This window comes from Chiloscyllium plagiosum, unplaced genomic scaffold (assembly GCF_037043375.1).
Source record: "Chiloscyllium plagiosum isolate Xiang-an unplaced genomic scaffold, Cpla_swu_hap1 HiC_scaffold_1, whole genome shotgun sequence".
Taxonomy (NCBI): domain Eukaryota; kingdom Metazoa; phylum Chordata; class Chondrichthyes; order Orectolobiformes; family Hemiscylliidae; genus Chiloscyllium; species Chiloscyllium plagiosum.
This window is the reverse complement of record NW_028270139.1, coordinates 123,519,710-123,535,441: the sequence shown is the minus strand read 5'-3', so window position 1 is coordinate 123,535,441 and position 15,732 is coordinate 123,519,710. Positions and strand designations below refer to the sequence as shown.

General features: G+C 42.7%; 1 protein-coding gene across 19 annotated transcripts in view; it reads left to right on the top strand.

The window, feature by feature from the left end:
* nedd4l (NEDD4 like E3 ubiquitin protein ligase) overlaps positions 1-15,732 on the top strand; it is a 497,553-nt gene that overhangs the window by 375,890 nt on the left and 105,931 nt on the right. For all 19 annotated transcript variants that reach the window (XM_087990470.1, XM_043678365.2, XM_087990460.1 and 16 more), the window contains 3 exons: positions 721-820; positions 3,023-3,183; positions 7,331-7,454. In XM_087990470.1, the coding sequence (XP_087846596.1) occupies positions 721-820; positions 3,023-3,183; positions 7,331-7,454 (385 nt within the window). The remainder of the gene's footprint in view (positions 1-720; positions 821-3,022; positions 3,184-7,330; positions 7,455-15,732) is intronic.

Genomic DNA, 15,732 nt, shown 5'->3' with positions numbered 1-15,732 from the left:
ACCAGCTGTGGTGGTAGAAGCAGAGTCATTGGGGACATTTAAGTGACTGCTGGACATGCACATGGATAGCAGTGAGTTGAGGGGTGTGTAAGTTATTACTATATTTTACATTAGGATTAAATCTTGGCATAACATCGTGGGCCCAAGGGCCTGTTCTGTGCTGTACTTTTCTATGTTCTATGTTAATGTCTATATGAACCACTTACATACTGGATAAACTTAACGAAGCATGTAGAATGACACGATTCTATCATAACAGACTTGGTTAGCATGTAATTTTGGAAATAAAATGTGACCAGAGTGGTCTCTGGTATTAGGAAATTGTTTCAAATATGCAAGAATGTGCTAATTAATTACATGAATGTTCCGGTTTAAGCATATTGATCAAATATTTCAGATTAAGACAATGCAAATTTGTATTTGATCTACTTTTTTCCTCCTGTTTTGGACTTAAAATTGCATCATCCCACTGTCAATTTAAATGTTGGAAATTAATACTGATAAGAATTTTTTATTTACATCATAAATTACCAATGTACATTGTATATTCGTTCATTCAGAATAATTCACCTTTTCTATCATCTTGTTTGAATTTGAAAAGGGATGTAGTTTTTGGCACAGAATTTTCAGTGTCATCATTATATAGGCTAAAACCATTTCAAAAGGTCATGAGAGCAATTTCATTTTGGATTAAATTTATTTTAATTTTCACATTTCCAGTCATAAATCCCGAGTTAAAGGATTTCTGCGATTGAAAATGGCCTACTTGCCAAGGAATGGTGGACCAGAAGAAACACCCGAACAGAGGGAAGAATCTGAGGTATAAATCTGGGAATTGTGAAATTTATTCAATTACTTGTTGACAGTAGGTTTTTGCACATGTGAATTATATAGTACAATTAAAAGCACTCAACTTGCTGAAGAAGAATTATGATTGATTTCATTTTATTTTCCACCAGGTAAGTCTCACTGCCTTAATTAGTTCTGTTAAAAGAAAACTTCAGAATTATTTTGGTTTTTGTAAGGGAATTGATAGGCGAGAGAATAATAGAAGGTCTGTTGACTGCCTTCTGAGTCATTATATTTTCTCTCATGACTGGGGTTGCAGAAAGCATCAGATATAGTGGAAGTTGTATGTTTAGCTAAGTATTTTGGAAACTTGTGTAATTGCCTACTGAGGTCAGAGAATTTTTTTTCATAGGGAATTAAAGAAATCAGCAAGATTTTGTGTAAACTGTGGAGTTTGTTGCTTAATGGATATGCAGTGCACATAGCTGTATTTATGTGATTGGTATTTCAGATGTAAGCCACAAAGCTTTGTGATCTTACTCATGGTTCCTTTTGAACTCTGATACCGTTTCTATCTCAGCTATATACTATTAATGTAAATATGCAATGCCCATTATCAGAAATAGATGGCTATTTAACAGAGCCAAATTACTCAGAAGTATGCTTTTCTTCTTACACTCGATCTGAGTCATAGAAATGACTGTTCATTCGTCACAGCTTAAAATTCCAGGTGGGCTAGCTCATTGTATATAGGGATGACTGGTTACCTCTGCGCACTCGGAGAGCAGTGGTTTTTCTCGATACTTTGTGGTGAAAATAAGGTGAAGAACCGTGTATTGTAACATACTATTTTTAAAACAATGCAAAGCCATTCATGATTTACGGTCTTAAATTATAATACACTTGCATTTCAATAACCCAAAGTATGTAGAGAAAAAAAACTAAACAAGGTAAGCTTTCCATTGTTTTGAAGGTCTGAGAAAAAAAATACTGGTTAACCAGTGGGAGACTGTGGAGAATGAAAACTCTTGATATTACAGCTTGGTGATTGAGAAATTATATCAGGTGGTACTTCTACACATTAAAAGGAAATTGAAATCTGGAGCCTGGCTCTCAATAGTAATATCAATTTAAATTTTGAAGGTGGTGACTGATGGTACATAAGGTTAGAGTTTCTTCGGAAATGGAGCAAGATAAATGGAATTGCTATAAGGATATGCCACGATCAAATGGAGTGGTAGAACTATTCCTATGCATACGTTCACAATGTCCTGCGAGTGGACAATCATGCAATTAGTCTTGATTTCAAATAAATGAGTATTGAGGGTTTTCTAAAAGAGATTATAACCCGTCACAATTTTATGACCAAGAACAAAGCATTCTAATGGAACTATTATAATCCCACTTACCAACACTTTTGTCCCTTAATGGCACGCAACTACATACCTAAATCATAGAGCCCCTAAGGTGTAGAAACAGGCCACTTGGCCCAACAGGTCCACATTGACCCATTCCCCTACCCTATTGTGCTGTATTTGCCCTGACTAATGCACCTAACCTAACACTATGGGCATGCCCAATTCACCTGGCCTGCACATCTTTGGACTTCAAAGGAAACCCACGCAGACACAGGAAGAATGTGCAAACTACACACAGACAGTCGCCAGAAGCTGGAATCGAACTGTGGTCCCTGGTGCTGTGAGGCAGTAGTACTAACCACTGAGCCACTGTGCCATCCTACTACTTTGGGGAAACCAAATACTACTTCAATGTTAGAGAATTTCTGCCTGTACCACCTTCCACATACAGTGAGTTCCAGACGCTCACCCGCTGGATAAAAAAGTTTTTTTTTTCCTCTCCTCTCTAAACCTTCATCAATGCCCATACATCTTGTCATTGCTCCCTCATTCAACAGGGCGGGTTTCTTCCTGCATACCTTATCTGTGCTCCTCATAATCTTATACATCTCAATCATGTCCCTTCTCAATCTTGTCTACTCTGAGGAAAATCACCCCAAGCTGTCCAATCTCTCTTCATAAATGAAACTCTCCAGCCTTGACAACATCCCAGTCATTCGCAGATTCCTTTCTCTCCCTTGTACTTCTCCAACTTCTTAAGTCCATCAAAAGAGAGAATTCAGTAGGAACTCTCTTGTTCCCACCACAGAAATGCTGCAATATTACTGTTGTATTGGTTCATTAACACTTTCCATTTTCTTTTCAATGCTGTTAAGCGTGCCTGGGATATGGTTGACCCCAATGATTCAGGTACACAACGCGAGCAACCGCTACCACCACTGCCACCTGGCTGGGAAGAGAAGACTGACAACCTGGGTCGGACATATTATGTGAATCACAATAACAGAACTACACAGTGGCAGCGACCAAGTCTAGTGTAAGTTGTCTATCGTCTGTTTCAGCTTGCTTTGTTCTAAAAGTATTTGACGACTCAATCCATTTAAGCGACAATGGCTTGGAGATTGCACTCAGCAGAGAAAGGAAAACTTACTGACAAATGCAACATTGTGGGATTCTACATGGAGACTAACAGTAATTTGGTGCCGGGTGTAACACAGCATCCTTTACAGGATCTTTGGTGTTGTGTCAAAGATTCAACAGTGAGACTTCTTACTAATCAGATTGCGGAATTCAAACTGAGTTGGTTGAATTGCTAACTGTAAAGGGAAACACACTCTGAGACTACCCAAAGCCTTGACACCATTTGCGTGGTGCAGATCAAGAGCATAAGATCAGAACAAATAGGAACAGGAGTCGGCCATTTGGTCCCTCAAGCCTGCTCTACCATTCATTGCCATCATAGTGATCTAACATGCCTCACGTCCACTTTGCTGACTTTTCCCATTAACCCTAGATTCCCCTACTGATTGAGAACTTGTATATATTTAAAGCTGAGATAACCAAGGATCCCATCGCTCTCTGTGGCAAGGAGTTCCAAAGGCTGTCAACCCTCAGAAGAAATTCCTCCTCATCTCAGTCTTAAACTGCTGCCCCTTTATTCTGAGATGATGCCCTCTGGTCCTAGACTCTCCCATGAGGGGCAATGTTCTCTCAGCATTTACCCTGTCAAGCCCATAAGAACCTTTTATATGTTTAATGAAATCACCTCATTTTAAGTTCCAGTGAGTAGAGTTGCAAACTGTTTAGGAGAAAGTGAGGACTGCAGATGCTGGAGATCAGAGCTGAAAATGTGTTGCTGGAAAAGCGCAGCAGGTCAGGCAGCATCCAAGGAACAGGAGAATCGACGTTTCGGGCATAAGCCCTTCTTCAGAAGAAGGGCTTATGCCCGAAACGTCGATTCTCCTGTTCCTTGGATGCTACCTGACCTTGCAAACTGTTTAGCCTTTGCTGATAACATCTGCATAATACAATAATTCCAATTAGCTGGATCTGTACATCTTCAACATCCTCTGAAAACTGGATACCATCCAGAACAAAGCAACCAGTCATTTGTCATTCCATCCAACTCTTTGAACATTCAATCCCTCCACCAATGGAACTTTCTAAGAAAATAATCAGAGCAGAGTTCTTGATTTTAAAAACAAAGGTAGATAGATCCTTGTTAAGCATGGGGTTGAAAAGTTATCATGGGTGTGTGAATTTACAATCAGATCAGCCATGATCTTATTCAGTGGTGGGGTAGGCTCAAAGGACTGAATGGTCTACTCCTGCTCCTGTTCTTAACTTGACACAATGTTGTTGTTACTTTATCAATGCTAGGTCAAAATCCTGGATTCCCCTTTGTCTCAGTACAGTCAGTGGGGGAGGGAGGGCACTATAGTGCATTCATGAGGCTAAGTTTTTCATAGAAGGGACATTTCACCTTGCTGGGTGCACGGTGGCTCAGTGGTTAGCACTGCTGCTTCACAGCACAGGGACCCAGTTCAATTCCAGCCTCAGGCAATTTGGAGTTTGCACGTTCTCCCAGTGTCTGCGTGGGTTTCCTCTGGGTGCTCCAGTTTCTTCTCTCAATCCAGAGATGTGCAGGTTAGGGCCAGATTAAAATTGCCCATAGTGTTCAAGGACTTGTAAGTTAGGTGCATTAGTCAGAGATAAATATAGGGTAATAGGGTAGGGAAATGGGTCTGTGGGTGGGTTATTCATCAGAGGGGCGGTGTGAACCTGTTGGGCTGAATAGCCTGTTTCCACACTGTCGTGTTTCTGTGAAAGGATGTTCACCACACAGCTTAAAGAAGTTAAGGCAACGAGGGGCTTGATGACCCCCAGAAGAAGCGAGCCAGCTTGGTCATGAAGGAATACCCTGACTGCAAACCTTGGCCTGGTGAATGGTCCAGCTGACCAGCAGGGACGACGAAGTCTGGAGGGCATACATTAGTGAGTAGAGTAGACAGGAGCTTTTACAGATTCTGCAAGCAAACTTTAGGGAACTGAATAGGAAATTGTAAACCAGGACTTCAAAATAACGATTTCCATATTATTCCTGATGCTACGAATTAGTGAGTGTAGAGCATTTGATTACATGGCTGGAGAGATGGTGCAGGATAGAGGGCTAGTTTCATGAGGCATTGGGACCGTTTCTGTGAAGAAAGGGATCTGTACAATTTGGATGGTTACATCTGAACAGGAGTGGTACCAATATCCTTGTGGGGAGCTTTGGCTGATGCTGTTGGTGGTGGAGTTAAACTAAATTGGCAGGGGCCTGGAATCCTGACAATTTAGTTCAGAGTGGAGAGAAAAGGAGATGGAATTTGATATTAAAATGAGTGAGTCTAGAAGGCAGAGGAAACATAATGCAAGGATCCTGGGGAATAATATCAATAAGTTGGAGCCACAAATAGATACTTGAGAGCATGATATCATAGCTATGGCCAAGACTTCACTGAAACATGGACAGGTTTGGCAGCTCAACTTTGCTGGTTATAGGGTATTCAGAAGAGTTAGGAAGTGGGGTAGAAAAGGGTGGGATTTATAATATTGATCAAGCAATCGATTATAGCAGCAAGGAGGGATATTTTGAAAGAATCACCATATGAGGCCCTATTTATAGAAATAAAAAACACAAAAGGGCAAATATGCTTTTGAGTGTTTTCTGTTGGCCCCCAAACAATCAAGACCACAGGATCAAATATGGCATTACATTTTAGAGATGTCTAAGAATAATTAAGCATTAATAGTAGAGGACTTTAATTACCTGAATATTAACTGGGAAAGTTTTAATGTGCAAGCTAGGGCAAGAGCAGAGTTCTTCAGCTGCATACAGGAGAACTTGTTTAACTAGTCCATAGAAAGGCAAACAAGGAAGGGGACAATGATGGTCCTAATATTTGGAAGTTAGCCTAAGAAACAAAGATAACATAAAGGTTAGGGTTAAATAAAAAAAGAAGAGCTTATGGAAGATATCATTGGTCTATATGGGAGAGCCCATATTCGAGCATAAAAAGTGCAGGGTAGGGGACTTAAAAACAAAAGTACAAACTCACTGTCTGGAAGGTAGTTGAATCAAAACCCCTTGTAACATTCAAGTATTTAGGTAATCAGCTATTGCCATGGTCCAAAACTAAAAAATGGAATTAATGCAGGCAGATCATTTTTGACTGGTATGGACATGATGGGCCAAATAACTTCCTTCTGAGCTGTAAACATCAGAGTCAAAGTACCTCAACCGAAACGACTGTGGTCGTGTAGGAAGCTGAATGTTTTTGGTATACAGATTGGATAGGCTAAAGGACCTCTGCTGTACTACATAATTCTATGACAGTAGTAGTTTTACAAAAAAGTGCTTCTCCACTACCTTCTCAAGGACTATTGGAGATGAACAGCAAATTCTTGCCTTAGCAGGGACATACCTTGTGAGTGAATAAAAATAAAATTGACATCCAACAGAAAGAAATTCTAAATGTAAAATCAAGTTTTCTGGATGAGTCAGCACTAGTTTTTCAAGTCAATAAAAATTCACTTTCTCTTGAGTGTGTCTAACTTTTTTTTGCAATGTTTAATGTGGAACAAATTGGCAATACCACAACTTTGTATTTTTTGCATTGATTACAGTATGCAGTTTATTGATGAGGCCTGTTACAGTGCAAGCTGTGGAGTTCCAGAATATCTCTGACAGCAGCTTCTAGATTTTAACTGCGCATGTCCCAACCCCAGTACTATAATTATAAACTGACTTAAAATGAGGAATTGCGAATGTTGGAGAACTGAAACAAAATCAAAATTGCTGATGCAACTGAATGGGTCTGGCAGCTTCAGTGGGGAGAACGCAGAGTTGACATTAACCCTGCTTTTCTCCCCACAGATGCTGCCAGACCTGCTGAGTTTTGCCAGCATTTTCTGGTTTTGTTACAAGCTGATTTAATTTGTTGTCAGAATAAATGGTGATAGCCTCATCATTATCACCTACTCGAGAGTTAACCTGCTCTTTCTTGAGCTCTTGCGCAATATGGTTCAAGTTTTTTTTGCAACTTAAATTCACTCATGGAATGTGAACCTCACTGACAAAGCTAGTATTTTGTTCCAAGCACTTGATTAGGTAAGAATAATTTATTTCCTGTGCTTTGCAGAGATGTAGAAAATGAGTCCGATACCAACATTCGGCAGATCCACCAAGAAGCTCACAGAGTGTTTCGATCTCGTCGACATATTAGTGAAGATTTGGAAACTACAGAAAACCGGGATAGTGGTGATGTAAGTCATCAAAAAGCATTTTCTAACTTTGTGCATGTGCAATCAATGTAACCTAATATTAAATGCACATGGCCTTTCAAAGGACTTGTATTGTGGTACTAACCAAAGAGACATCAGGGCAGGTACTGCCCAGCTAGAACTCCTACTAACCATGCATTGAGTGGAAATGAAAGGAAGATTGGATTGGGAGAGGCAATGGCCTAGTGGTATTATTGCTATGGGGCGGCATGGTGGCTCAGTGGTTAGCACTGTTGCTTCACAGCACGAGGGACCCAAGTTTGATTCCTGCCTCGGGTGACTGTCTGTGTGGAGTTTGCACTTTCTCCCTGTGTCTGCGTGAGTTTCTTCTGGGTGCTCCGGTTTCCTGCCACAGTCCAAAGATGTGCTGGTCAGGTGAATTGGCCGTGCCAAATTGCCATAGTGTTAACTGCATTAGTCAGAGGGAAATGTGTCAGAGGGTCGGTGTGGACTTGTTGGGCTGAAGGGCCTGTTTCCACACTGTAGAGAATCTAATCTAATCTACATGTTCAGGCACTGAATCTTTGATGTTAAGTAGAAGAGGTTAATAGACTCAGAATTTTCTGTGTGCAAAATCATACTCATGAGAGAATGATTGATTGCCAACAGAGACAAATAGCTTTTAGTTAGGTAAGGTAATGGGTGGGAAACTGGAATTTGAAAATTTTGGAGATGGGATGGCAATTTGGTGGAATACCAATTTTGAAATGAAGGGAAACCAATCTGAGGAAAGGAAATCCTTTGCAATGTGATTGTATTAAGCTTGCATCACAATACCGTGTGAATCATAGCAGGATGGCTCCTCTATGTTCTCTCCGAGTCTTTAAGATCATGATGAAACCTAGTATGTCCAAAAAAGGTTAGGAAAACTTTTTATTCAACTCTAAATATTAGGTTTTATTTTTAATACCTTCACACGCTTATCCTTGGAAGATCCATTGTAACATTCAGAAGGGGGCTCCGGGACTTTAACCCAGCATCGATGAAGAAACAGCAAAATGGTTCCATCTCGGGAAGATGTGGACTTTGAAAGGATGTTGTGCCTGATCAACAACCTGTTTTTAGGCCACATGGATGCTATAGGTCATCGGTGGGCCATGGGTCTGCAGGTCAGGCCTTTCTCAAAATCAAGATAGCATTTGAGAAAACATTTAAGGTCAGTGAGAATCGGGGATAAAACTAAAATGGGAAATTCTAGACAATGACAGGTCATACAACAGAAACCAAATGACAATTTCTAAGCAAAAGAAAGTGAGATGTTAGGGAAGAGGAGACACTCAAGAAGAGAGTTTTACCTGAATAAGCTGGAATCTTGCTCAGCTAGAATTCCTAGTTAAGAATAAAAGAAATTCCATGTGGCTGAAATACAGAACCAGAGAACACAGTTTAAAAATAAGGGGTAAGCCATTTAGAACTGAGTTGAGGAGAAACTTCTTCACCCAGAGAGTGGTGGATAAATAGAATGCTGTGCCCCAGAAGACAGTGGAGGCCAAGTCTCTGGGTACTTTAAAGAAAGAGATGGATAGAGCTCTTAAGGATAGTAGAATCAAGGGTTATGGGAATAAGGCAGGAACAGAATACTGATTATGGATGATCATCCATGATCACAATGAATGGTGGTGCTGGATCGAAGGGCTGAATGGCCTGCATGATTCTATAGTTAATAGAACAGATGGTGGCTATTCCATTTAGTGTCTGCACAAATTATTTGAAGAAAATATTCCATTTGTCTTACCTATGCTCTTTGTCCATTTTATGGAAAACTTCTCCTATTCAAGGATTCACCCAATTTCCTTTTGAAAGTTACCTTTGACTCTTCTCATCACCTTTCAGGCAGTACCTTTTAAATCATAGCATCTTGCAGCATTTCTCCTCGGTTTGCCTTGGGTTCTTCAGCGATTAATATGTTTTGTCTTGTTAGACACATAGGCTACTGAAAACAATTTCTCCTTATTGACATTTTTCAAAATCCTTCACATATTTTGGAACAGCTACAAAGTCCACAGTCTTTATAAAAAAAAAGCAAAGAACTGCAGATGCTGGAAGTCAGAAATGAAAACAGAAATTGCTGTAAACTCTCAGCAGGTCTGGCAGTATCTGTGGAGAGAAAGCAGAGTTTTGTTACCTGAAAGGAATTCTCAAACGTTTTTCCCTGTGACTGGCAAAGGAGAGGGAGTCGACTCAGACTTTAGTCAAATAAACCCTTCTTCTTTATTTAAGTCTTTAGTTACCAGTAATCAATGTAAAGCATTTACTACAACATTTACTTTTTACTTAATCTAATTTAACTTCAACTCTAACTCACTTCGGTTGATTTCACTCTTTTCTTTAACTTATTTACATTTAACTCTAACTTTGTAATTTTAGCTTGAAACAAATGCCAGCCAAATTTGAGTGAAGCAGCTAACTTTCGTTTTTGTGTAGATCTTCCCTCATGATCCTTTTGTTTCTCCGAAGATAGGTTCAAGGCACGTGCTTCTCAAATTGGTTCTCAAATAGGGCTCACTCCTACCAAATCCTTTGTGCTGGGAGCTTGTATCTCAAAGTGTGCTTGTTTTCCAGAAACTTCTCTGGCACTCAGCCAATGAACTGACCAAACATGGTCACAATGTTCGATCCCAACCAATGGAGCTTATTGACAAGCAGTTCCCACATCTTAATACCAAGTCATGATCAGTCACAAGTCATGTTCCATATAAGATAATAAAGTGCCACACTATCTGGCAGACTGCTATGAAACCTTGCCTATTTGATCAACAAAGCAAATTTCAAGTCTTAGCTTTCAGGATAAGTCACAACATGTTCTCGCTGCAGTTTTAGCCAAGGTCAGACTTTAAACCAGTTTGACCAAAGTCCCAGCACGTTTGATTATAGTTTTTAACCAGTCTGATAACCATTATTCCTCCTGGCCATCTGGCTGCAGTTTAGGGTCCGGTGATTCTCCTTCAGAACTGATGGTAGCTCGGATACTGAAAGTAGAGTGGGGGGAGCAGGGAGGAGTAAATGATAGCTGGAGATGGAAACCAGAGAGAGAACAACAGTTAGGCAGACAAAAAAAAAATAGATGAAGGTCCAGGCCTTCAGTGTGAAGCAACCCAGGCCTTTGCACCAATGTTTTGGGATTTATTTTCAAAATCTGTAAGTTTAGTGTCATATCAGGTAATTTAGCAATGTGCAAGTTTATGATACCTCATTTATTGCCCACCCAATTCCCAACTGCTACATGCAAAAGTTATATAATTACAGGAAAAATCCATGGAAAAAGTACTTCACAATCAAGTGTACTCAAGTGCATGCCCATTTCTAACTGATCCAGCTCTCACTCAATCATAGAGCCTAATACGAGAAAGGGGTACTTGTGATCCAACGTATCTGTGTCAGCACTGTAAAACAGCTGTCAAATTTGTTGCACTTTCTCTGATCTTTGCTCAGGTGAGGAGTAGTGAAAGGAAGAAAAAGTGGGTATTTGGCACAATTTTGGAAAGGATCGATGCATGTTTAAAATCAAGTATATTTTCCAATACAGATTATTACCACATATCTGAGGGTGCATAACAGTAGTCACAATGGAAGAGAGAGCATACACATGGTGCCTTGAAGTTTAATAGTACTGAAGGCATATGCAAGTAATCTATTCAGACATGAGACGTTGGTGTAAATGCAGAAAACGTGACTTGAATAAAATGGGATAAGGTATTGGGAATAAAGAGTACATTATGTAGAAGAGATTTACAAATCTGATAGACTGAAATGCAAAATAGAGGATGATTATTTATAAATTGTCCCATAATAAATTATTTACAACATAAATTCTTGCCAGAGGTCAAATTAAATTCTAACTAACTGAGTAGTTGTAAGTCAGGACCTAAAGACCACTTCGGTTTCTGGTAGTACAAAGAAGAACAATACAGCAAAGGAACAGGCCCTTCGGCCCTCCAAGACTGTGTTGCCACATATTGCCCTTCCATACTAAAACAGTCTTCACTTACAGGATCTGTATCCCTCTATTCCCTTCCTATTCATGTATTTGTACAGGTGCTACTTGAATGCTGCTATTGTGTCTGCTTTTACCGCCATCTCTGGCTGCATGTTCCAGGCACTCAGCATCCTTTGCAAAAAACTTGCCCCTCACATCTGATTTAAACAATGCCCCTCCCCACCCCACCTTGCATCTGTGTCCCCTAGTAATTGACCCCTCCACCCTGGGGAAAAAACCTCATACTTTCCACTCTATCCGTTGCCATTCACAATCTTATAATCTTCTAACAGGGCGCCCCTCAACCTCCTGCATTGTAGTGAAAACAACTCAGCCTATCCAACCATTCTTCATAGCTAAAATCCCCCATACCAGGCAACATCCTGGTAAACCTTTTCTCTATTCTCTCCAAAGCATCCACATCCTTCTGGTAGTGTGTTAATCAGAACTATATGCACCATTCCAAGTGTGGCCTTAGTAAAGTTCTATAAAGCTGTAGCATAACTTGTCTATCCTTATGCTTAATGCCCCTTCTAATAAAGGGAAGCATACGTTAAGCCTTTTTTACTACCTTATCTACCTGCGCTACCACCTTCAGTGATCTGTGAACCTGTACTCCCAGATCCGTCTGCATATCAATACTCTAAAGGTTGTGCCATTCCCTGTATAATTTCCACTTGTACTTGACCTTCCAAAATGCATCACCTCACATTTGTCTGGGTTAAACTCAGTCTGCCATTTTTCTGCCCATGCATCCAACTGATCTATATCCTGTTTTGCCACTGACAATCCTCCTCACTATCTGCAACTCCACTAGTCTTTTTGTCATCTGCAAACTTAGTAATTAAGCCAACTACATTTTCCTCCAAATAATTTATGTAGATCAGAGGTTCCAACACTGATCTCTGTGGAATACCACTAGTTGTAGCCCTCCACGAGGAGTGAGGCTGTCCTTTGGGCTTCAGAAGCAATTTTGCTTACTGAGGGTTAGGAAGTCTATTGTCAGGCTGTCTCAGGAAGTGTATTCCCCGGTCTGGAAGTCACTTGAATCATCTCCTGTTGGCTGCCTTGTGTCTTAGTTAGCCTGTTTTGTCAATGCTGAGGCACTCTGGTTATTTTTCTTGAGGCTTAGGCAGACATGGATCTTTGTGCTCTTTGTGGCCATACGGTGGGTGGACAGGGAAAAGCATTTTCTCCCATAATTCCCCTTTTTGTTTTGTTTTAAGGGAGTGTTGAAAAGGGAGCAATGCAGCCGGAGCCAGGGGGGATTAGATGGTGGGGGTTCGGAATCGGAGGGATAGCTGGTGCTCTAGCTCCAGCCAGTCTCCCATCCGGATGGCTGGATGCTTCTGAAGCAGATAGACCCCATGGGTGGCCCCTGTCCAGTAGGTGTCCATAAGGAGCAGGGCCAGGGGTTCGTGGGGGAGGTTTATGTCGGGTAGAACCAACGTTTAACTTTATCTAACTGGCCCCCCATAGACATCCAGCAGGCTGGGGCATTACCCTTGTAGCTGGTCATTTACAGTGGTATGCTGGTGTGATGACCTCAGGGGACCTGTCCCGTTCCAGCCACCATTCAGCCATGTCTGATCAGATCTCAGGGAAATGCCTCCATGGGCGGGGACACAAGGGCAGACTCAGCAGGGGGGTCTGTTTGACTCTCTGGGAACAGACATAGTCCATGTGTTGATCCGCAACTCCCAACCAGGTAGGTGCCTCACCACATGTGCCCTTTCCCCAGTGATCCCTGGTGTAATGGTCAGGGTGAGGGAGATGATGACAATGGCTGTGGCGAGTAGCTGGATCCTTCCTCGCTGTTGAAGATGTTTTTGTTGTTCTTCCGGATTGTCATCTTGTGGGGGCGGAGCTCTCTTGCAGCGGGTTGCATGTGTCCCCTCTGGTCTTCCTTCCAGCTTGACAGCTGTCCGGGTTGTCAAGAGAACCAGGAATGGGCCTTTCCAGTGATTTTGTCATAACATGGTGCCCAGGTTGGAAAGGATGAATTGGCTCTAATTGGGGTGTGGGCAATGCCGCTTTTACCAAATCCTGATTTAAATTATTTTGCTGAGAACCTGGACCAAATCCAGCAGAGCCCCCTGTGTCAGGAGCAGTGCTGTGTCAATGATTGACAGTTTTGGGGGCCTGATAGCTGTGGACATGTGTCACCCATAAGCCCCTCAAAAGGGGTGAGCCCGGTGGTGTGGTTCACCTGACCATGTATGGTGCAGAGAACCAATGGCAAGGCATCTGGCCAGGTCAGGCCCGTGTCTTGAGTGATTTTGGTGGGGGTAGTTTTGAGTGTGCCATTCATCCGTTCCACCATTCTGGATAACTGGGGCTGGTGGGGAATCTGGTGCCTCTACGGCATTCCCAGCGCTTCACCAATGCAGTAGTCAGTTTTGCCATACAGTGGATCCCCCTGTCCATCTTGATGTTCCCCAGGACCCCGAATCTGGGAATGACATCTCGTAGGAGACGTTAGACCGCAGTTCATGCATCATCCTTCTTAGTGGAGAATGCTTCCACTCATTTTGAAAACATGTCAATAATGTCGAGGATGTATTTGAACCCTGGTTTTGGAGCATGTGGGCAAAGTCGATCTGTAAGTGGGTGAAGGACTCCTCGGGGACAGGTCAGTGGTCATGCCTAGCCACAGGCTTCCCTGCATTGTTTGTAGTCAAAGCACCATGTTAGCAGGGCTTGGGCACCGGCAGTGAATCCCGGTGCATACCAAGATTGCTTGACCGTGTGTATCATCCTTCTCTTGCCTGTGTGGCCGATGGCATGGGCTGCTAGGACTAATGCTTGCAGGTAGGCTCGTGGACAGATACTGTGGCCATTGGGGTGGACAAGCAGCCATAAGGAAGGTGACTGTTTAGCTCCAAGACAGGCCTAGCTTTCCTTCTCCTCTCATGGAGCAGCATCGTGAACAGCTCGCACTGCTGCCGTGGGGTCAGAGGATTCTGGGGCTTTCGCCATTTTGGTAGCCTGCAGGGCGTACGTGGTGGAGTGCAACACAACTTCCCCAGCTGCTGTGTCAGCAGATGTATTTCCGTGGGTGACAGGGTCACTGGCCACGGTATGGCAGTGCAGTTACAACGATAGCATGTGGGATTGCCAACCTCCTGGAGGCAATCAGCGCGGTGTATTGCAGTGGTTTCCCTACTGAAGTGATGAGCCCTCTCTCTTTCCAGATCATTCCAAAAGCATATCTGGAGTCTGTATAAATGTTGGCTGTGCTGCCCTGTGCAATGACGCAGGTTTGGGTGAGGGCGAGTAGTTCCACAGCTTGTGTGAATGTCCCGTCCACTCGAGCAGCTGATAGGGGTGTAGATAGCACAGCCTGCCAGTGTACATTGGTCCATGGGTCCAAAGGAGGACCCATCTGTAAACAAAGTATAAGGTCAGGGTTATCGAGTGGCGTCTCAGAGAGGTCAGCGCATAGGGGTAATAACCTGCTGTCTAAGGTCTGCATTGTCGTCTGCAGAGGCGTTCTGGGTGAGGGGAAGGAGGGTAGTGGGATTCAAAGCAGGGACACACCAAAGGGAAAGGTTGGCCTTGGATAGTAATGTTACCTCATAACCAATTCTCCAGGCGACGGTAAAATGTTGTGTTGCTGCTGAATTGAGCAGCAGGGAGACCGAATGGGGGACCAGTACAGTGCAGGTTAATCCAGCACAATGGAGTTGGCTATTTCCAGAGCCAGAGCCCTCAAACATGCCGGTGTTCCCCATACAAATGGTGACAACTGGACAGAGTGAAAACCAATCAGTCCCCATGAAGCTGAGTCAAAATGCTGGATGTAAACCCTTCTGTCTCAGTCACATATGGATAAAATGGCTGCATGTAGTTCCGGACCCCCAGAGCAGGTGCGGAGACTAGATGTTGTTTTAAGTCAGTGAAGGCGTGTTCCACCTCAGGTGTCCAGTATTCCTTTGCTGCTGCTTAGGTGAGGGTGCCTCAAGTAGGAGCGCATCGATGGCACGGTGGTCAGGAATCCAGTGCCTGCAATAGTTAATCATTCCCAGGAAATCTTGCAGCTGAGTCCTGGTGGCAGGCAGAGGGAACTGGGTAATGGCTGCCACCCGCTCCTTAGAAAATGCTCTGAGGCCATGCGAGAGGTCGTACCCCAAGTACTGAACTTTGTGCTGGCAGAGTTGCATTTTTCCAACCAAGACCCTGTGTCCATCTTATGCCAGACAGCGGAGCAAGGCAACAGTGTCCTGCATACACAAATGAATGGAGGTAGAAGCCAGTAACAAAGCGTATTAGAGGATGGTGCTG